Source organism: Haliotis rubra, unplaced genomic scaffold, assembly GCF_003918875.1.
Source record: "Haliotis rubra isolate DU_JTF1 unplaced genomic scaffold, ASM391887v1 Scf293, whole genome shotgun sequence".
Classification (NCBI taxonomy): Eukaryota; Metazoa; Mollusca; class Gastropoda; order Lepetellida; family Haliotidae; genus Haliotis; species Haliotis rubra.
Window position 1 is genome coordinate 1,021,701 of NW_025766961.1, and position 24,829 is coordinate 1,046,529.

General features: G+C 40.8%; 1 protein-coding gene across 1 annotated transcript in view; it reads left to right on the forward strand.

Moving 5' to 3' along the window:
- LOC124282143 (dnaJ homolog subfamily C member 13-like) overlaps positions 1-24,829 on the forward strand; it is a 303,611-nt gene that overhangs the window by 76,651 nt on the left and 202,131 nt on the right. The window contains 2 exon segments of the mRNA XM_046718113.1: positions 13,141-13,232; positions 14,182-14,280. Of these exon segments, the coding sequence (XP_046574069.1) occupies positions 13,141-13,232; positions 14,182-14,280 (191 nt within the window).

Sequence of the window (24,829 nt, forward strand, 5' to 3'; positions counted from 1 at the left end):
TGAATGGCTGGCATGCTGAGGTGACAGGTCTTGTTTTGACTGTTAATGATGATTTGTGACTGAATGGCTGGCATTCTGAGGTGACAGATCTTGTTTTGACTGTTAATGATGATTTCTGACTGAATGGCTGGCATGCTGAGGTGACAGATCTTGTTTTGACTGTTAATGATGATTTCTCACTGAATGGTTGGCATGCTGAGGTGACAGATCTTGTTTTGACTGTTAATGATGATTTGTGACTGAATGGTTGGCATTCTGAGGTGACAGATCTTGTTTTGACTGTTAATGATGATTTGTGACTGAATGGTTGGCATGCTGAGGTGACAGATCTTGTTTTGACTGTTAATGATGATTTCTGACTGAATGGTTGGCATACTGAGGTGACAGATCTTGTTTTGACTGTTAATGATGATTTGTGACTGAATGGTTGGCATGCTGAGGTGACAGATCTTGTTTTGACTGTTAATGATGATTTGTGACTGAATGGTTGGCATACTGAGGTGACAGATCTTGTTTTGACTGTTAATGATGATTTGTGACTGAATGGTTGGCATTCTGAGGTGACAGATCTTGTTTTGACTGTTAATGATGATTTCTGACTGAATGGTTGGCATGCTGAGGTGACAGATCTTGTTTTGACTGTTAATGATGATTTCTGACTGAATGGTTGGCATGCTGAGGTGACAGATCTTGTTTTGACTGTTAATGATGATTTCTGACTGAATGGTTGGCATTCTGAGGTGACAGATCTTGTTTTGACTGTTAATGATGATTTCTGACTGAATGGTTGGCATTCTGAGGTGACAGATCTTGTTTTGACTGTTAATGATGATTTGTGACTGAATGGTTGGCATGCTGAGGTGACAGATCTTGTTTTGACTGTTAATGATGATTTCTCACTGAATGGTTGGCATGCTGAGGTGACAGATCTTGTTTTGACTGTAAATGATGATTTGTGACTGAATGGCTGGCATTCTGAGGTGACAGATCTTGTTTTGACTGTTAATGATGATTTGTGACTGAATGGCTGGCATTCTGAGGTGACAGATCTTGTTTTGACTGTTAATGATGATTTCTGACTGAATGGTTGGCATGCTGAGGTGACAGATCTTGTTTTGACTGTTAATGATGATTTGTGACTGAATGGTTGGCATGCTGAGGTGACAGATCTTGTTTTGACTGTAAATGATGATTTGTGACTGAATGGTTGGCATGCTGAGGTGACAGATCTTGTTTTGACCGCTAATGATGATTTGTGACTGAATGGTTGGCATTCTGAGGACAGATCTTGTTTTGACTGTTAATGATGATTTGTGACTGAATGGTTGGCATGCTGAGGTGACAGATCTTGTTTTGACTGTTAATGATGATTTGTGACTGAATGGTTGGCATACTGAGGTGACAGATCTTGTTTTGACTGTTAATGATGATTTGTGACTGAATGGTTGGCATTCTGAGGTGACAGATCTTGTTTTGACTGTTAATGATGATTTCTGACTGAATGGTTGGCATGCTGAGGTGACAGATCTTGTTTTGACTGTAAATGATGATTTCTGACTGAATGGTTGGCATTCTGAGGTGACAGATCTTGTTTTGACTGCTAATGATGATTTGTGACTGAATGGTTGGCATACTGAGGTTACACATCTTGTTTTGACTGTTAATGATGATTTGTGACTGAATGGTTGGCATGCTGAGGTGACAGATCTTGTTTTGACTGTTAATGATGATTTGTGACTGAATGGTTGGCATGCTGAGGTGACAGATCTTGTTTTGACTGTTAATGATGATTTGTGACTGAATGGTTGGCATTCTGAGGTGACAGATCTTGTTTTGACTGTTAATGATGATTTCTGACTGAATGGCTGGCATGCTGAGGTGACAGATCTTGTTTTGACTGTTAATGATGATTTCTGACTGAATGGTTGGGCATGCTGAGGTGACAGATCTTGTTTGACTGTTAATGATGATTGATTTTCTGACTGAATGGTTGGCATGCTGAGGTGACAGATCTTGTTTTGACTGTTAATGATGATTTGTGACTGAATGGTTGGCATACTGAGGTGACAGATCTTGTTTTGACTGTTAATGATGATTTGTGACTGAATGGTTGGCATTCTGAGGTGACAGATCTTGTTTTGACTGTTAATGATGATTTGTGACTGAATGGTTGGCATTCTGAGGTGACAGATCTTGTTTTGACTGTTAATGATGATTTGTGACTGAATGGTTGGCATTCTGAGGTGACAGATCTTGTTTTGACTGCTAATGATGATTTGTGACTGAATGGTTGGCATACTGAGGTTACAGATCTTGTTTTGACTGTTAATGATGATTTGTGACTGAATGGTTGGCATACTGAGGTGACAGATCTTGTTTTGACTGTTAATGATGATTTGTGACTGAATGGTTGGCATGCTGAGGTGACAGATCTTGTTTTGACTGTTAATGATGATTTGTGACTGAATGGTTGGCATGCTGAGGTGACAGATCTTGTTTTGACCGTTAATGATGATTTGTGACTGAATGGTTGGCATTCTGAGGTGACAGATCTTGTTTTGACTGTTAATGATGATTTGTGACTGAATGGTTGGCATGCTGAGGTGACAGATCTTGTTTTGACTGTTAATGATGATTTGTGACTGAATGGTTGGCATACTGAGGTGACAGATCTTGTTTTGACTGTTAATGATGATTTGTGACTGAATGGTTGGCATTCTGAGGTGACAGATCTTGTTTTGACTGTTAATGATGATTTCTGACTGAATGGTTGGCATGCTGAGGTGACAGATCTTGTTTTGACTGTTAATGATGATTTCTGACTGAATGGTTGGCATTCTGAGGTGACAGATCTTGTTTTGACTGCTAATGATGATTTGTGACTGAATGGTTGGCATACTGAGGTTACACATCTTGTTTTGACTGTTAATGATGATTTGTGACTGAATGGTTGGCATGCTGAGGTGACAGATCTTGTTTTGACTGTTAATGATGATTTGTGACTGAATGGTTGGCATGCTGAGGTGACAGATCTTGTTTTGACTGTTAATGATGATTTGTGACTGAATGGTTGGCATGCTGAGGTGACAGATCTTGTTTTGACTGTTAATGATGATTTGTGACTGAATGGTTGGCATTCTGAGGTGACAGATCTTGTTTTGACTGTTAATGATGATTTGTGACTGAATGGTTGGCATGCTGAGGTGACAGATCTTGTTTTGACTGTTAATGATGATTTGTGACTGAATGGTTGGCATGCTGAGGTGACAGATCTTGTTTTGACTGTTAATGATGATTTGTGACTGAATGGTTGGCATGCTGAGGTGACAGATCTTGTTTTGACTGTTAATGATGATTTCTGACTGAATGGTTGGCATACTGAGGTGACAGATCTTGTTTTGACTGTTAATGATGATTTGTGACTGAATGGTTGGCATTCTGAGGTGACAGATCTTGTTTTGACTGTTAATGATGATTTGTGACTGAATGGTTGGCATACTGAGGTGACAGATCTTGTTTTGACTGTTAATGATGATTTGTGACTGAATGGTTGGCATTCTGAGGTGACAGATCTTGTTTTGACTGTTAATGATGATTTGTGACTGAATGGTTGGCATTCTGAGGTGACAGATCTTGTTTTGACTGTTAATGATGATTTGTGACTGAATGGTTGGCATTCTGAGGTGACAGATCTTGTTTTGACTGTTAATGATGATTTGTGACTGAATGGTTGGCATTCTGAGGTGACAGATCTTGTTTTGACTGTTAATGATGATTTGTGACTGAATGGTTGGCATTCTGAGGTGACAGATCTTGTTTTGACTGTTAATGATGATTTGTGACTGAATGGTTGGCATGCTGAGGTGACAGATCTTGTTTTGACTGTTAATGATGATTTCTGACTGAATGGTTGGCATACTGAGGTGACAGATCTTGTTTTGACTGTTAATGATGATTTGTGACTGAATGGTTGGCATACTGAGGGTGACAGATCTTGTTTTGACTGTTAATGATGATTTGTGACTGAATGGTTGGCATTCTGAGGTGACAGATCTTGTTTTGACTGTTAATGATGATTTGTGACTGAATGGTTGGCATTCTGAGGTGACAGATCTTGTTTTGACTGTTAATGATGATTTGTGACTGAATGGTTGGCATTCTGAGGTGACAGATCTTGTTTTGACTGTTAATGATGATTTGTGACTGAATGGTTGGCATTCTGAGGTGACAGATCTTGTTTTGACTGTTAATGATGATTTGTGACTGAATGGTTGGCATTCTGAGGTGACAGATCTTGTTTTGACTGTTAATGATGATTTGTGACTGAATGGTTGGCATGCTGAGGTGACAGATCTTGTTTTGACTGTTAATGATGATTTGTGACTGAATGGTTGGCATTCTGAGGTGACAGATCTTGTTTTGACTGTTAATGATGATTTGTGACTGAATGGTTGGCATGCTGAGGTGACAGATCTTGTTTTGACTGTTAATGATGATTTGTGACTGAATGGTTGGCATGCTGAGGTGACAGATCTTGTTTTGACTGTTAATGATGATTTGTGACTGAATGGTTGGCATGCTGAGGTGACAGATCTTGTTTTGACTGTTAATGATGATTTCTGACTGAATGGTTGGCATACTGAGGTGACAGATCTTGTTTTGACTGTTAATGATGATTTGTGACTGAATGGTTGGCATTCTGAGGTGACAGATCTTGTTTTGACTGTTAATGATGATTTGTGACTGAATGGTTGGCATGCTGAGGTGACAGATCTTGTTTTGACTGTTAATGATGATTTGTGACTGAATGGTTGGCATTCTGAGGTGACAGATCTTGTTTTGACTGTTAATGATGATTTGTGACTGAATGGTTGGCATTCTGAGGTGACAGATCTTGTTTGACTGTTAATGATGATTTGTGACTGAATGGTTGGCATTCTGAGGTGACAGATCTTGTTTTGACTGTTAATGATGATTTGTGACTGAATGGTTGGCATTCTGAGGTGACAGATCTTGTTTTGACTGTTAATGATGATTTGTGACTGAATGGTTGGCATGCTGAGGTGACAGATCTTGTTTTGACTGTTAATGATGATTTGTGACTGAATGGTTGGCATGCTGAGGTGACAGATCTTGTTTTGACTGTTAATGATGATTTGTGACTGAATGGTTGGCATGCTGAGGTGACAGATCTTGTTTTGACTGTTAATGATGATTTGTGACTGAATGGTTGGCATTCTGAGGTGACAGATCTTGTTTTGACTGTTAATGATGATTTGTGACTGAATGGTTTGGCATTCTGAGGTGACAGATCTTGTTTTGACTGTTAATGATGATTTGTGACTGAATGGTTGGCATTCTGAGGTGACAGATCTTGTTTTGACTGTTAATGATGATTTGTGACTGAATGGTTGGCATTCTGAGGTGACAGATCTTGTTTTGACTGTTAATGATGATTTGTGACTGAATGGTTGGCATACTGAGGTGACAGATCTTGTTTTGACTGTTAATGATGATTTGTGACTGAATGGTTGGCATGCTGAGGTGACAGATCTTGTTTTGACTGTTAATGATGATTTGTGACTGAATGGTTGGCATTCTGAGGTGACAGATCTTGTTTTGACTGTTAATGATGATTTGTGACTGAATGGTTGGCATTCTGAGGTGACAGATCTTGTTTTGACTGTTAATGATGATTTGTGACTGAATGGTTGGCATGCTGAGGTGACAGATCTTGTTTTGACTGTTAATGATGATTTGTGACTGAATGGTTGGCATTCTGAGGTGACAGATCTTGTTTTGACTGTTAATGATGATTTGTGACTGAATGGTTGGCATGCTGAGGTGACAGATCTTGTTTTGACTGTTAATGATGATTTGTGACTGAATGGTTGGCATTCTGAGGTGACAGATCTTGTTTTGACTGTTAATGATGATTTGTGACTGAATGGTTGGCATGCTGAGGTGACAGATCTTGTTTTGACTGTTAATGATGATTTGTGACTGAATGGTTGGCATGCTGAGGTGACAGATCTTGTTTTGACTGTTAATGATGATTTGTGACTGAATGGTTGGCATGCTGAGGTGACAGATCTTGTTTTGACTGTTAATGATGATTTGTGACTGAATGGTTGGCATGCTGAGGTGACAGATCTTGTTTTGACTGTTAATGATGATTTCTGACTCAATGGCTGGCATACTGAGGTGACAGATCTTGTTTTGACTGTTAATGAGGATTTGTGACTGAATGGTTGGCATTCTGAGGTGACAGATCTTGTTTTGACTGTAAATGATGATTTGTGACTGAATGGTTGGCATTCTGAGGTGACAGATCTTGTTTTGACTGTTAATGATGATTTGTGACTGAATGGTTGGCATTCTGAGTCGACAGATCTTGTTTTGACTGTTAATGATGATTTGTGACTGAATGGTTGGCATTCTGAGGTGACAGATCTTGTTTTGACTGTTAATGATGATTTGTGACTGAATGGTTGGCATTCTGAGGTGACAGATCTTGTTTTGACTGTTAATGATGATTTGTGACTGAATGGTTGGCATTCTGAGGTGAGAGGTGACAGATCTTGTTTTGACTGTTAATGATGATTTCTGACTGAATGGCTGGCATACTGAGGTGACAGATCTTGTTTTGACTGTTAATGATGATTTGTGACTGAATGGTTGGCATTCTGAGGTGACAGATCTTGTTTTGACTGTTAATGATGATTTGTGACTGAATGGTTGGCATGCTGAGGTGACAGATCTTGTTTTGACTGTTAATGATGATTTGTGACTGAATGGTTGGCATTCTGAGGTGACAGATCTTGTTTTGACTGTTAATGATGATTTGTGACTGAATGGTTGGCATTCTGAGGTGACAGATCTTGTTTTGACTGTTAATGATGATTTGTGACTGAATGGTTGGCATTCTGAGGTGAGAGGTGACAGATCTTGTTTTGACTGTTAATGATGATTTCTGACTGAATGGTTGGCATACTGAGGTGACAGATCTTGTTTTGACTGTTAATGATGATTTGTGACTGAATGGTTGGCATTCTGAGGTGACAGATCTTGTTTTGACTGTTAATGATGATTTGTGACTGAATGGTTGGCATGCTGAGGTGACAGATCTTGTTTTGACTGTTAATGATGATTTGTGACTGATGATGTTTGTTTGCTGCACATCCGAATGTGTTTTTTTCTGTTTGTAACAGTCAAGTCTGATGTGAAGGTTGTCAAATGCAGGGTATGAATGATTGGTAAATTTATCTTTTAACATGCAATGAAATATCCACTTTTAGTATGTGACACTTCATTAAAAGGAAGTTTATCATAACTACCAAACATGATGTTGATGCCCTTTTATGTCTCTTTGTGTCATTGCATGTATGAATGCATTTCTTGTACTCATCCTGTCAGGGTTTGTAATGTCTGAGAGTGTGAAGGGATTGGTCAAGGTCCTGTACCTTACTCTGAAATATTCCCCATGTGGTCTTGTTTTGCCTAGACAAGTTGAGAATTGGACCAACATTCTGTTTGCTAAGACTGTTAATTGTTGTTTTGTTGTAGAAATGTTGTCAATGTGAATCGTTTGCAGACTAAATGGAACATATGTCAGAAAGAAGTTGATGCAGAAAAGTAGCATAGCCAATGCATTTGAAACCTTCAAAATTCTCTACCTCCTTGTCAATGTTTTGCAAGATTATTGTCACCTTCACAATTTTGTTGCTGCAGAGAGCAGTGGCAGGATGTAGTTCCTGGTGATATTCAATTCAATGATTGTGTGTCTTCAAGCGTATTTTCTGCCCTAAATAGATGACCTGGGTAGACTCCATTGATTGTCAAATGTCTTACAAGTACCCTCTGGTTCTGCTGTTAGGTGGCTAGGGATTAGTATAATAATAATATAATAATAATAGGCCATTTATATAGCGCCTTTCCACGTCACAGGGATATGCTCAAAGCGGATTAGCTCCCTTGCTCAAAGCGGATTAGCTCCCTTGATGACTAATGAGTTTTTAATCGATTTGGTGTGAACCCAACCAATCCTACATGTGATGCACAGCTTGCCACAGGGAGAAATAGGATGCATTATGAGAGGCACCTTGGGTGTCAGCTTCATCTGTCCACAAATGAAAAATATGATGTTGCTAACCGTCGACAGAATAAAAACCCGGAATGTCGACATCGCATGGTCAACATACCGTGACAGTGTTAATTAATTATAGAGAATGCTTGCTTAGTGATTTGCTCTTGGCTTTGCGCGTATCTTGCGTAAATGAATTAAGTTAATCTATTTAACAATTTGTAAGAGAATTAAGGCTGCAAACAGACTATTATTTTATGTTATGCAAGTGGAAGGATTACCATTTTGGAGTTTAACATGCAAAAAAAAACAACAACCTGGAATTATGTTGTGATATTGGGAGTAGAAGGATTATTGAAATCCTGTTGAAAACATTTATAAATTATTTGGGTATATATAATAGATCAGGAATATTTTGTTATCACTGTCAAAATGGCAAATGCTATGGTGCGCGTTACACTGATTGACAATATTGAGTTTGAACGTGCATCTCACAACGCTGCCAGTTTTGTATTTCCAAATACTCAGCTTTGTGGCTGCTTCTTTCATTACACCCAGTGCATCCGGCATCGCACACAGAAAGTAGGCCTTGCTTCAGAGTACAAGTCAGACAACAATGTGAAAAGACTAGGGCGTGGAGCTGCAGCTCTCCCTTTAGTGCCAGAGGATAAAGTTGAAGATGTTTGGCTTGATGCCATTGCAGACGCACCACTAGGTGAGAAGGCGACACAGCTAATGGATTACGTTACTACCACCTGGACAGAAGGTCTGTTGACTCTGCCAACTTGGAATCATTTTGAAAATGATGGACACAGAACTAACAATAATTTGGGAAGGTTGGCACAACAAAATCAACAAGTATGCCATAAAGACACATCCGAATATGTTTGAGGTTGTGCGAATGCTGCAAAAAGAACAGTCACCTACTGAAGTTAAAATTCAGCAGATCCAAGGACAGCAGAGATCCCGTCCGCAAACGTCGCTACCGAATCATCGATGCTAGAATTCAATCCTTGAAGGCCGACCTTTTTGCCGACAGACTTACTGCACTACACAGACTATGTGTCAGAGTTGCTTCATCTTGGCTGAACATTCAGATTACTGAATTGGACTTTATGAATCATCACAATTCTCAAATGTTACACACCTATTTGACTTATGTAATATATATCTGTATCTATATCTAAATATATTGTGTGAGATTTATGAACTATATATACAAATGTGTTATACTGTGTGACATATGATACATACATGTTGTTATATTGACTAAATAAATATATTGTCTACTATATATATCGCACTCTGTTTTTAATTGGTTTGTTAAGTTCGAGAACACGGCGTGAAGTCACTCATGTGGAACATCATCTCCCTTTCCCCGGACTGTCGACAAGTAATTTGGATGGATTATTTGTTGTTGTTGACAGTCCGGGTCTAAATTGGCACCTTGTGAGTGGTAGGCATTAGCATTTATTGTATTCTGCACCTTGAATCAACTTTCTTCACTTCTAAGATAAATGAGACCGCCTCCGTGGTGTAATCGTTGTGTGGATATGTAAGCATCTAGGGACCATCCCTCTTCACCATCTTTTTCAGCATGATGATCAATCACAAAGATTCAAGTGTAATTACCTTCCTGTACATCTAACATCACCATCTGCGACTCCTTGAGCTCTTTCACCAGCAGCGCTGTCTTTGTTCTATTCTCAACATCCATTTTCTTACCTCATGTAAGAATGCCACGTGACCTTGAACAAATTACCATGTATGCTCGGTGCATGGCCGTACACCGCCCAATAGGGATGTGTCAGTATCATATTACTAAAATATATGATTGAATTTCAGTTTGTTTTAATGTTATGTCTACATAATGAGAGATTTAAACATTCGCTAAGATAAATTCGTTGTAGTGTTATGATTCAGGGTATACTGGGCATAAAAACCCCATATACCCCTCATCACAATGCTACATCTTATATTGTAAAGACTATGTTACCAGTGTTGAGGTACTTAAACAGGTGACACCATCAGCATCGAGACCATGCTGTTAAAAGGGCAGTTGTACAGGCTAGGGCATGTTGTCAGAATGGAGGAACCCTGCTGGAAACACCTTTTGAAGAACTGTCCTGGCCATCGTGACAGAGGGGTCCAAAGAAGAGATACAAAGATTCTCTGAAGAAGAACCTCAGCTCCTTTGAAACTGACCACAGCCAATGGACCAACATAACTGTCAATGGTCAAACCTGGAGAAACACAGTCCATCAGAGTGTCTCTTCCCTCGAGACAAACTGTAGAGCTGGCGTTGAAGAAAAAAAATAGCAGGAGGAAGAACAGGGAAATGGCAGCACCAAACCCATACCAGACAACCTTCAGCTGCAGCTTCTGTGGTCACACCAGCCTTTCACAGATCGGTCTCAGCAGCCACAAGAGGCAACGTGGGCATCGACCTTCATATCTCTTGCGGGGCGGTGGGGTAGCCTAGTGGTTAAGGCGTTTGCTCGTCACGTCGAAAACCCGGGTTCGATTCCCCACATGGGCACAATGTGTTAAGTCCATTTCTGGTGTCCCCCGCCGTGATATTGCTGGAATATTGCTAAAAGCGGCGTAAAACTAAACTCACTCACTCATATCTCTTGCTTGCTTGGGAAACTAACCAGCTTACTCTGTGGGCTCACATGTGAGAACAATTGTTCTTTAAGAGAACCTGCTTGTTAATGTGTCTCCACAAGGTTAGGAAGGTTGAATAGAGTGGTTGTCAATGTCAGTGGCCAGCCAGTGGAACACCCAGCTCATACTAATACAAAGAAATAGTGAAGAAATTTGACCTATCACAAGAGTATATCCAGAGATTTTATACAGGATTCGATATCAAATTAAAAGTAGAGTCATTGAACAGAGAATTCCTGGAGTATGTAAAAAAATCTTCCTGTAAATTGTTCAGGACAAATCCTTCCTTCTCATTCTGTGAAAAATCTGTTCTGTCCAAATATTGAGACTATTGCAGCACACAGCAATTGTAAGGCTCAGTTTTATATTACCACTGGTGATAACACTGATAAAACACAGCTGTAGTTTAAGTGCTTGTTGGTACAGTCATAACAATAAAGCAAAACTGAAATTTTCAGGACTAACTGCCCAAGAATTGACTGCAAGTGTCAAACCGTCACCCAGAACTAGGCATGTTTGAAATCAGTCAGATTGTTCATTAGTAAGGACAAGACGTCAAATTGACACTAGTGGTTAGTATGTTGAAATTAGTTTATTTTTTAGACATTAACAGACTTACTGATACTGGTACATATTCAGTTACTCGTTTGTCATAGATCATTCTCCTAGGGCTGGGACGGATACTCGGGTACTCGAATCCGGGTCGGGTACAGCTGGAATCGAGTCCTATTTCAAGGAATCGAGTACCCGGAAAGGGAGAGAACTCTGTAATGTCAAGGGCATGTAACTCTAACCTAGAGCAAAAGTGCTAAGTTGAGAATTAGGGCTCATTTCGAACTTGATGCAAATGGCAGAAACAAATGGCGACTGTGTGTACCATGCTATTTATTGCAGAAGCAGTACAAGTTTAATGCACAAACAACTTGCTCTAAAACACAACGTAAAACACGAAGGTGTTCATTACATTGTGTAACTCTAGTTGCTTATTAAGTTAGTTCATAAAAAGCTGTTAAGACTACATTGAATGTTGTCTTTGGTTCATATTTCATTTCAATTTCATGAGACATATTTTACTTCTGCGTCAAAGCTGAATACATTCACCATAAAAGAGAATGTAATTAAATGATTGTAGGTGTTGGGAATATCAGTTAAAACTAATAAATTAACATAATTAAACGAATTTTTATTGAAATAGCACATTCTTTTTGCAAATTCAATGTACGACTGATTATCATGACAATAAGAAGAAAGATAATCAGAAATATATAGAAGCACAGCTCACTTAGATCACACATAATACCATTCAGTTACTATACATTTTATAGTTTAACATATAATATCAGCATACAGTTATTCCAATGCACACACGCAATGTTCACTGATATACAAATTTAGAATATTTAAATAACTATAGTTTTGTGCTGTTTTGGTTTATCTAAACGTAAAAAATATATCATTTAGATACATTTCTTTGTCGCTACATTCAAACAAAAGTATTTTAATGCGACTTTTAATAATCTTCTATAAGGATACAATTTTAATTAAGGTTAATGAATTATTCACGGCCCTGTATTTGTCTGTACTCTGTAATGTATGATAGACAAACTGTAATGCAACTGAGTTGCGCAACAGAGCAAAATGACCAGTCTTCCCTCATGCGCGTGAAGCATTTTGCTGTGTTGCTTAACTCAATTGCATTACAGTTTGCCGGTCTGTATATCTCCTATAGAATTCTCCTGTCAGCAAATACATCAATCAAATTTTATTCTATGTAATTTTACATAAAGTCCCCATGTAAAACATAATAGGTTCAGTTAAATATCACATCTGAATGTAGTTCAACAACAGAATAAATTGCCTTTTTTCATTGACGTAACACACATTTAATTACATCTTTGGTATTGTCCGGTTAATGGAGGTTATTATTAGCGACTGTAATTTATCAGCACATGAGCAATGAGTTGTCATGTCACAGTGGAATGTAAGTTAGTAATGGTGTTGCTCTTTATATCAGTTAAACAGACGTAAATTAAATAAATTAGTCTAAGATCAGTTTCAATGTCTTATTGCCATCCTTTCATGTTTTCTATAATAATCTGTCAAATCGTGACTGAATATTCAGAGAGTTAACAGAAGCGTTGTATTCCTTACATTTCCGGGTACTCGATTCCGATTCGGGTAAGAACATGCGGGTACTCGATTCCATTTTTTTCTACCCGTCCCAGCCCTACATTCTCCGGAACAAGCATTATCTCATTTAGTTCCTAGGTTTAGTGTTAGAAATAAATATTATCATGTTTAGTTTATTATTTTAGTGTAAAGAAATATTCGGAACACTCCTAACAATACTTTTGCCTAAATTCCCAAATGTTTTTTCTATTTGTTTTCAGATTTTTGCAATTGTTCGTGACCAAGAGAATCCACAGAAATTTTCTGTGGAGTATGTGAAAGGTGCAATAAGAAACTATCTGTCAACAGATCGGTAGGTAGTACTTATGGCAGTATTATCATTAAGCTTCCAGTGTGAATTAAGTTACTTTAAACATGGAGTAGAAGATGTAAATGTTACTGCGGCTGGTTGAGTACTTGTAGTGTTGAATCTCTCTATCAGAATCTATTCTTTCTAGGTTGTCTTTTCTGAATTGCAATGAAGTACCCCTTGTCAGAAGGGAAGACAAAATTCTTGTAAACCTCCAATGAATGTTATCAGAAAGCTTATTGTCAAAACATGAATTCATCCCTCCTCCTCCAAAATCCTTGAAGGTGTTCACAACTATTTCATTAGGTTAGTTGGTAGGCGTGAAACTTTCTTGTACAGTATTGAATGTATGTTTTTCAAACAGGAAGGCATTTCATTAACCTTGAAGTGTTCCTAAAGTTATCCGTAAGGGTGTTAAAGGGATAGATGTTTCAAAGTTACTTTTGTTATGTGTTGTTATAAATCTGATATGACTTTGAAGCACTTGACTCTGTTAATAAGGTGGTTTGTAAGGTATTCCAAAGTAAGTGCCCTTTACTAAGAAAAGGAGAAGTTTATATATTGTTAAAGACTTATGTTTTTTAAGAAGCTTTATTTTCTGAGTTATTTTCACATTCATTCAATGCAATAAAGGTAAATTATACCTGCTCGCTTTACAAGTCATCTCATCAGTGATAAACATGTCATCTCTTATACAAGACATTCACAGAGAAATACATTGATTACAGTTTGGGAAATTGTTTTACTTTTGTATCAGACTTGGGATTGAATATTGGCAAACCATAATGTATCCCTGGACTAGAGACATGGAAGTTTCCGTTTGAACTTGGTCTTCCCAAACTCATGATATTATTATACCAAGAAAGTTTATTCAGTTATTGACAATGTGAAGGTCAGTTTTAAGCTACTAATACAGTGCCATGTAATTTCACCAGATTGTATTTGTTTTCAGAGATGCACTGATTGCATCTTTACTTGATGGTGTTCGTGCGTCTGGCAACAGAGATGTCTGTGTGAAGATGACCCATACCGACAGGGGCTTTCGGGCTGGGTAAGTACATGGGTCAAAATGTTCAGACGGTATCTTTTTGTACTGGATTAATTTGATTATGAGAGGAAGGTGCAGGCCTGTTTTTGAAGTTTTATGCAAAGTCATCCCAATAAGAAATTGAAGTGAATGATGTTACTGCTCTTGAAATACCAGTGATTTATCTCAACTCACTCTTTGATACCAAAGTCTTTCACATACCACTTGAAAAGGGAAACCGTGAAGTGTAAAGTTGGGGTAGGGAGGAGCCACAAGGGTTGAGAGTCTGAATCCAACTGGTGAACTTCCTCCTGGCGGTATCCACAGTAGAGGAAGTCTTTATCATTTGCATTGTCCTGATGGAACAACTAACTTTTTGTGAGTTTTCCACAATGTTTAGAGTGGGATATTCTCATGCAGTTGCCTAAACAGATTGACATGATATTTCACCATTGGTGATCTTACCTTTTGGGAGGATTGTCCAGGCAGGGATATTGTGTCTAATACTAACTATTAAAACTATTTGGACTGAAGAATTTGGTTTAAACTGACTGACTGACTGACTGAGTTTAGTTTTACACCGCTTTTAGCAATATTCCAGCAATATCACGGCGGGGGACACCAGAAATGGGCTTAACACATTGTGCCCATGTGAATTCTTTTCATAGAGATCGTCCTTGGGGTACATATATGCATTTTCTGCAGCTGAAAATGTCATGTGACAGTTGTATCAATGTTTTAATAAGATGATTGTACAATAAATAAAATCTTTTTTATTTATTATATGGCCCCCACCACGTGGAATTACCTCCCTGCTACACATGCGCAGCCAACCAGGTAAGCACCTAGGCCCGTATCATCATTCCTTCTGCTGTTACTCTATCGTTCACACGTATTTACCCAAGAGTTACTAGCTGACTTACTTCTTGTAGAAGAATGTCTGAGACTTCAACAACTGTATGTATGGTCTTTATTCGTTTTGAGAAACGTTTTATGGACTTTGCAGTCTGTTATTTCTCATTTTTGTGACTTTGTATTAAACTTTTACGCTTGCTTTTCCATGGTTTACGCACGTGTTGCTATTCCATGGTGAGAAGTTTAGTGTGCCATGTGGTTGAAATATGGCGTTATTCACCAAGTGGTTATTAACCATGTCGCGTTGTCGCATTCACGTAATTTTCAATGTTTTGTACGTGTATATTTAAGCTGTTGGGTTACGCCATTAGCTACAAGCTTGCGTGTTTGCTTTCAGGCGTTTACGGGATGTGCTGCCTGCGGGCAAAATATTCCCTGTTCCGATAAGCATGACAAATGCTTATGCTGCCTGGAGAAGGCAGGGCATAACCCTGACATTTGTGAGTTTTGCATGGGCTTCTCCCCCTGGGCCCAGAAGAGACGGGTGGCTGACTTCCTTTTTTATAAGGAATTGCGTGAGGCGGGAGGGGACTTGACCCAGGAGGTTCCCCCGTCCAAGGCCAAAAAGGCTAAGCAAACTAAATCTAAGTCTTCACATAGGTCACACTCTCCGTCTCCGTCCAGTGGTTTTGATATGTCACTTATCACTCAATTGTTTCAGCAGCATATGGAAGTCCCTCGTTCACAAGTCAGTTGGAGGTCTCCGGCAGGAGTTCGTCTCCCACTCTGATCGGGGGACCGAGAATCCGGGGGTGGGATCGGCTCGGCTCGGCTCCTTTGCCTTTGGCTTTGGGTTCGCTCCCAGTCCCTCTCTCGGTGTTGGCGCAGGGTCCGTTGAGGATTCCTGGGGTTCCGGTCCCTGCGCCATCCTGCCCCATGAGAGCGGAGGAGCCGGTTCTGTCCGGGCTTCCTCCCGTGTCTCGAGACCGGGGTTCGAGTGTAGTGTCGGTTACCGGAGCTGAGAGTTCCTTTGGCTCTTCCCTTCACGCGGCGTCTGTGGCTCAGCCTCCCACCGAGTTGGGGTTCGGCTCCTCTTCACGTGGAGATCCGAATTCTGACACGGGCTCAGGTGCTGAGTCTAAGGAGGTTGGGGAGGTCGAGGAGTCGGAGGGTACTTTCCGTTTTTCGTCATCTTTCCGGGAGGTTAGGCAACGTATTGCCCAGTATATTCCCCAAGTCGCGGTGCCGACATGTAGCTTTGACTCGGCAGCCCTCTCAGACACAGCTCCGCATCTTGCCCTCCCTGGTGCAGGACGTGATGGTTCTCGCCTCAGGTTCGATCTTCCCGAAGGCCTTGTTGGGGCTATTGCGGGCTTCTGGGGCGCAGCCTACGCCCGAGTCTGCCGTCTGGCTTCGGCCGCTGGGTAGAGGTAGGAGGAGGAGCCGTCCCGCCAAAGATAAGGGCAAGGAGCAGGCCTCTTCGTCTGGCTCCCAGCAGCCTTTTCGCGGTCGCGGGGGTCTGCCCCGACCTCCCGTTAAACCTGCAGGCTGTCACCATGGGTTCGTCACAGCCAGTTCATCTGCAGGGGACCACTCACGCACTCTTACCACACGTCCCAGTGGGAGGCCGCCTCTCTCTGTTCCTACCAGAGTGGGAGAAGGCTACCAGCAACACTTGGGTGCTATCCACCATCAGTGTCGGCCATCTACCACTGTGGAAGCGAGGCCCGCCAGAGTTCACCGGCATAAGGCGCACTCCGGTGCCGTCATGTCCGGTCAAGGCGGGTATACTGCGACGAAGTTCAGGCTTTGCTGGACAAGTCCGCAATAGAGCGCATACCACCGGGCGAGGAACAGGCGGGGTTTTATTCCACGTACTTCCTCGTTCCGAAGAAGGACGGCGGGTTCCGTCCCATTCTCAACCTCAAGGGGTTGAATCGCATGTTAGAGGTTCCATCCTTCAAGATGGAGACACTTCGCTCGGTGATCTCCTCTGTTCAGCCCGGCGATTGGCTTACGTCGATCGACCTAAAGGATGCGTATCTACATGTGCCAATTCATCCATCGTTCAAGCAGTACCTCCGGTTCTCTTACGACGGGATGTGTTACCAATTCACGGTGCTCCCCTTCGGCATATCCACTGCCCCCAGGGTGTTCACCAAGCTCATGTTAGTGCCGGCTACCCTCGCAAGGTCGCAAGGAAGGCGTTGTTACCCTTACCTAGACGACTGGTTGCTCAGCGCTCTAACTCAGCCAGCGAGCCTAGATTCTACCCACACGGTGATAGACATTCTAGTTCGACTGGGGTGGATCATAAACCTCAAGAAATCCGACCTGGTACCCACCCAGGACTTGGTTTTTCTCGGGGCGCGGTTCACAACTCACAAGGGTCTTGTCTCTTTGTCGCCCGACCGGGTCACCAGAGTACGGGAGATGGTGTCTTCGTTCCTCTCCCAGCCCCAGGCACCAGCGCGGACTTGGCTCCGTCTACTGGGTCATATGGCGGCAACTATCTCTGTAGTGTGGCGGGCGCGGTTGAGGATGCGCCCTATACAGCAAGCTTTGGCGAGTCTGTGGGCTCACTCGGAGGATCTGGAGAAGTGTCTCACAGTCCCCGGGTGGTTGTCTCCTCACCTTCAGTGGTGGACCAATGTCGGGAATCTCTCCAAGGGGATCCCTTTGGAAATCCCGACGCCAGCTCTTACAGTTCAAACCGATGCGTCCCTCACGGGCTGGGGGGTGTGTGTGTGTTCTGGGCAGTCTGTCGGTGTCCGGACTCTGGTCCGAAGCCAGAGGCCCGCCTTCACATCAATGTCTTAGAACTGAGAGCTGTGCGGTTGGTTTTCGAGCGCTTCCGGGAGCATGTTCAGGGCCAGGTGGTTCGTCTTCAGTTGGACAACCGTACGGCCATGACGTACATCCTGAAGCAAGGCGGCACGGTGTCCCTAGCGCTCCTTCGGGAGACGTGGGAATTTCTCCTCTGGTGCGACCAGTGCGACTGTCAGGTGATTCCTGTTTATCTCCCGGGGCTGGAGAACGTGCGAGCAGACGCTCTCTCTCGCCGGATCCTGGCCCCGCACGAGTGGATGCTCGACCGGCAGATATTCAGAGTTATCTCCCAGTTGTACGGATCGTTCCAGGTGGATCTGTTTGCGTCCGGCGGGACGAATCAGATACCCGTGTTCTGCTCTCGAATACCGGACCAGAGGGCGTTGGCTTCCGACGCCTTCCTGCTGGATTGGACGGGCAAGGTGCTGTGGGCGTTTCCGCCTCTACCACTCATTCCCCGGGTCCTCTCCCAGCTGTCCACCCAGCCAGCTCGGCTACTTGTGCTACTGGCACCGCTATGGCCGTCACAGAGCTGGTTTCCGGTAATTCTCAGGTTTCTGGCTCAGCCTCCTGTTCTATTACCTTTGCGACCGGACATTCTCACTCAGAACGGCGCGCCATACCCCAATCCAAGGATTCAGTGGGTGGCTTGGCCTCTGTCAGGTCTAGCCTCGAAGCACGCGGAATTCCTGCAGCAGTTGCAGACACAATTCTGGCTTCGAGGCGGGATTCGACAAACGTTCAATATGAGGATAGGTGGTCCCGCTATGCATGCTGGTGTTCAGATAGGGGATTGCAGATCCCTTTTCTGCGGATTTAGTCCGAGTATTGGAGTTTTGCAAGCTCGTTTGGAAGAAGGCTTGGCGGCTTCGACCATTCGTGGCTACTCCACCGCTATTTCCACTTTCCACACCCCTGTCGATGGTGCTCTTCTGGGGCAGCACCCTCTTATGCAGCGCTTTTTAGCTGGCGTGGATCGGGTTCGACCTGCTGTCAGGCGAACCAGCCCACCTTGGGATTTGTCAATCGTGCTAGATTGGCTGTCCGGTCCTACGTTCTCACGTCTATCGGCTATTTCCATTCAGCTGTTAACATGGAAGGCCATATTTCTGGTGGCGGTAACATCTGGGCGAAGGGTTGGCGACTTACATGCTATGTCGGCAGACCCGGCGCTGACTGTGTTCCATCCAGATCGTGTCAGTATTCGCCTCCCGAATACTTACCGTCCAAAATCGATCACGCTTTCCATGTGACAGCTCCTATCGAACTTCCTACTCTTACCCAGCCTTCCACATCGGGGACCTCTGCAACGAGCACTCACCCGTTGGATGTCCGTAAGACTCTCAAGGTCTATATCAAACGAACACAAGGGATCCGTACGGGTACCCATCTGTTCTGCTGTTACGGTGGCGGGAAGGCTGGCATGCCTAGCAAACAGACCCTATCACGCTGGCTTGTATCGGTCATTTGTGCTGCTTATCAGGCTAAGGGCAAGCCTCCCCCTGAGGGGTTGAAGGCTCACTCAGGTCAGGGCAGTGGCCACGTCAAAGGCTTTTGCATCGGCACTGCCCATTGAAGAGATATGCTCTGCCGCTATTTGGAGCAGGCCTAGCACTTTTATCAGGCACTATCAGCTCAATACACATTCTCGTGATCGTGCGCGTTTTGGCCGTTCTGTTCTCTCCAGTGGACAGTGTCCTGCCACCCTGACCGAGTGAGTCTTGGTTATCTGGACAGTTGACGCTGCTTTCAATTGTGTATAATTGATATATCCGCTGTTATCATATCTAACTCCTTTCGATTTCTCTCATGAGATTATAGTCGGTTGTGAGTTGGTTTTCCACCTTACGGTGCTCTTTAATAGATTCACGATGTGGGCGGTTTTTTTTACTTGCTTTGCTTAACCTGTGAGGTCGGGTCTCAGTACTTTCCTCCCTGTCAGTTGCCCTCCCATCATGCCTCTCGCGGAAGTTTCGGGACACGTGACAGGTAAGTGTTGTGGCGTCTGTTACTTTCTTCTAACCATCGCTATTTATGTGTACTTTGACAGAATTCCCTCCTCCCTAGCCTCCGGTCTTTGGGAGTCTGAGTTAATGCATATATGTACCCCAAGGATGATCTCTATGAAAAAGAATTAGCTAAACCTGTAGAGGTTTCCAATTCTTTGAAGAGAATCGTCCTTTGGGGTAGGGCCACCCACCTCCCCGCAATTCTGTTCACTGATTTATTCAGCAGAAGGAATGATGATACGGGCCTAGGTGCTTACCTGGTTGGCTGCGCATGTGTAGCAGGGAGGTAACTCCATTTATGGGGGTCAATATTTTATAATATAAAAAATTTTTATTTATTGTACAATATTTTTATTAAAACATTGATACAACTGTCACATGACATTTTCAGCCATCAGAAAATGCATATATGTACCCCAAGGACTGTTCTCTTCAAAGAATTGGAAACCTCTACAGGTTTAGCTAAATTTGTTCCGTGATTCCATGATACACTGGGGTAACCCATGACTGCTTATATTGCATTAATGAATCACGAAATGGACATTCGATGCGAGGCGGTGGAATCAGCTGATCGTTTTCAGGTCATGTTTTGTCGTCTTGTTGACGTTTTGCAATCGGTAAATCAAGTCTGGCACTACATGTCTGAAAATCACACTTATAAGCCTGCATTGTACTTTCATTTCATATGTACTCAAATCTATATCGTATTAAGCCAATAAGGCTGCATTCATGTACTTCAGTACGGCCGGGAGCTGATGCGGTGCGCGAAATGTGAAAGCATTGTTAAGTGTGAATTTCGTCGTGAATTGTATCTGATATTTTTGTATGATGGTGCATGTGTACTTTAATATTACATTACACAGGCATGACTATATTCAGTCATTGTACATAAGTATTATCTCTTAAATTTAAAAAAAAATAAGCCATACATACAAATATCTACATGGAATGATTTTGGGGTTACATTCAAATTTATGTCATCAGACACATATTTGATTATAAACACATTTTCTACGTTAATTCCTAACAAACAGACATATCACTTAAGTTTCACCACTTCCGCTTACCATGTTTGTGAGGGTCTGCTTTTCGCGCCTACCGCGATAGCACCAGTTTCACATTATTCTCAGCAATCCCGAACTAATTACTGCCTCGGCATCCATGGACCCCAAGACCCACGTTATTGACTCATTGAAGTCACATTTCACAATTAATTGCCAACATTTTGTTTTTAAAATCAAAGTGGCAGGTACCCCGGAAAGTCAACAGTGACTTGTCAAACTGTCTCATATGTAAAATGTATCCAGCCACGTAACACAAAGTACTAAGCCTATGTTAGTTTTTATGTAAAATATGTTCGTAGAAAACATGCATAATACCAATACGATAGCAATATATAATAGCTCTGTTAAAATAACTGTTTAAGATATAAATTATTCTGGTAATGGAATAGAAATTTTTTTATGTTATATTTTCAGATCATTTTTAACTGATTCATCGGTAGATTGGAGCAAAACATGTGTACACAGCTTATTGCTATTTCCGGCTTACTTGAATAACAGGTAGCATTTCAGGAGGGACAACTGAATTATCATGTCTAGTGATGTTTGATTGCAGGTTTCCTGTACACATACCTATTTTCGATTACAAAGTAAATCACCTCTGATGATACAATATAGTTTTGACTGGGCACAATACACGAAATAGCAGTTCTGTTATGTCCATGGAAAATATGATTTTGCTTGGCCTTTATTCCATCATCCATGGACCCCAAGACCCCTGTTATGGCAAGGGATGACTGCAATTATATGGGTATGCATTTGGTGGCTTTCCTATCACAGTTCTTAAGCCTTAAGTTCATCTCATTACAAGCTGTAACAGATTAATGAACATTTAACAACCAATAAAAAGAGAAAGCAGCACTATCAAGCTGGAAGATTTTTTTTTTTTTTCAAAAAGGAGAATTACATTTCTGAGTGAACTTTGAAAGATATTTTGAATGAGTCTGAAAACTGAATAAAACAAAATTCGGGAATGGGGAATGTGTGAAAGTAAAATGTTTAACCGACTGAAACGAGAGATAGATAATTATTTAGAACACAGACTGTAACTGTCACGACAACTGGGTTGTGTTAATTTGTTTAATATATTTATCTATGATATGTCATCAACAGTCACAATCGACAAGATCTGATTTGTGTATTGTTGTTTTAAACCATGAACATTTCTGTGATGTGGTGATTTCACTACAGTAAATGTTGATGTGACGTAAGTAACTTTTAATCATACTTGGCTACTTGATATTTTGCCACACAGCTGTGAGCTCCTAGGTTCCAGTGATAGTTTAGTTCTTCTATCTAGTCATGAAATGACAGTTTGTTCATTCAAAATAACAAAGATTATGGTTATTCTTTCCGTGTTATTAAACAATGTAAGGTTTGGGTCTTGTCAAATTTCTGCATTATGATCATATCTCATATAACGGACCAAACCGAAGGCTTTGCATTGCAATACATACCGTACCGTGGTAAGAGCGTACCATTTCATCCCTATCCAACATGTTGTTTATTTTGCACTTGGTCTGATAATCTTTCAGTAATGTAATGATACATGTATAGAGCTACCAGTTTCAAAACATTTATCTAAATCTAATCAATACAACACACTTGATATGGATGTGCAACTTCTTTATTATTTACACACAACCTTTCTGGGCTAATACTTGCCCCTTCATCAGGTGAATGACAGTGAGTAGTTACAGAGGTATATATAGTATGTACAGGTAGCCACAGAGTTGTTTTTACAAACATATAGTATGTACATGAAGCCACAGAGTTGTTATTACAAACGTATATATAGAATGTACATGAAGCCACAGAGTTGTTTTTACAAACGTATATATAGTATGTACATGAAACCACAGAGTTGTTTTTACAAACGTATATATAGTATGTACAGGAAGCCACAGAGTTGTTTTTACAAACGTATATATAGTATGTACAGGAAGCCACAGAGTTGTTTTTACAAACGCATATATAGTATGTACAGGAAGCCACAGAGTTGTTTTTTACAAACGAGTTATATAGTATGTACAGGAAGCCACAGAGTTGTTTTTACAAACGTATATATAGTATGTACAGGAAGCCACAGAGTTGTTTTTACAAACGTATATATAGTATGTACAGGAAGCCACAGAGTTGTTTTTACAAACGTATATATAGTATGTACATGAAGCCACAGAGTTGTTTTACAAATGTATATATAGTATGTACAAAGCTACATATTTTACAAACGTATAGTATGTACATGAAGCATGAAGCCACAGAGTTGTTTTTACAAACGTATATATAGTATGTACATGAAGCCACAGAGTTGTTTTACAAACGATATATATAGTATGTACATGAAGCCACAGAGTGTTTTTACAAACGTATATATAGTATGTACATGAAGCCACAGAGTTGTTTTTACAAACGTATATATAGTATGTACATGAAGCCACAGAGTGTTTTTACAAACGTATATATAGTATGTACAGGAAGCCACAGAGTTGTTTTTACAAACGTATATATAGTATGTACAGGAAGCCACAGAGTTGTTATTACAAACGTATATATAGTATGTACATGAAGCCACAGAGTTGTTTTTACAAACGTATATATAGTATGTACATGAAGCCACAGAGTGTTTTTACAAACGTATATATATTATGTACATGAAGCCACAGAGTTGTTTTTACAAACGTATATATATAGTATGTACATGAAGCCACAGAGTGTTTTTACAAACGATATATATTATGTATGAAGCCACAGAGTTGTTTTACAAACGTATATATAGTATGTACACCACAGAGTTGTTTTACAAACGTGATATATAGTATGTACATGAAGCCACAGAGTTGTTTTACAAACGTATATATAGTATGTACATGAAGCCACAGAGTGTTTTTACAAACGTATATATAGAATGTACATGAAGCCACAGAGTTGTTTTTACAAACGTATATATAGTATGTACATGAAGCCACAGAGTGTTTTTACAAACGTATATATAGTATGTACATGAAGCCACAGAGTTGTTTTTACAAACGTATATATAGTACTTACAGGAAGCCACAGAGTTGTTATTACAAACGTATATATAGTATGTACATGAAGCCACAGAGTTGTTTTTACAAACGTATATATAGTATGTACAGGAAGCCACAGAGTTGTTTTTACAAACGTATATATAGTACTTACAGGAAGCCACAGAGTTGTTTTTACAAACGTATATATAGTATGTACAGGAAGCCACAGAGTTGTTATTACAAACGATATATATAGTATGTACATGAAGCCACAGAGTGTTTTTACAAACGTATATATAGTATGTACATGAAGCCACAGAGTTGTTTTTACAAACGTATATATAGTACTTACAGGAAGCCACAGAGTTGTTATTACAAACGTATATATAGTATGTACATGAAGCCACAGAGTTGTTTTTACAAACGTATATATAGTATGTACAGGAAGCCACAGAGTTGTTTTTACAAACTTATATATAGTACTTACAGGAAGCCACAGAGTTGTTTTTACAAACGTATATATAGTATGTACATGAAGCCACAGAGTTGTTTTTACAAACGTATATATAGTATGTACATGAAGCCACAGAGTTGTTTTTACAAACGTATATATATTATGTACATGAAGCCACAGAGTTGTTTTTACAAACGTATATATAGTATGTACATGAAGCCACAGAGTTGTTATTACAAACGTATATATAGTATGTACAGGAAGCCACAGAGTTGTTATTACAAACGTACATATAGTATGTACATGAAGCCACAGAGTGTTTTTACAAACGTATATATAGTATGTACAGGAAGC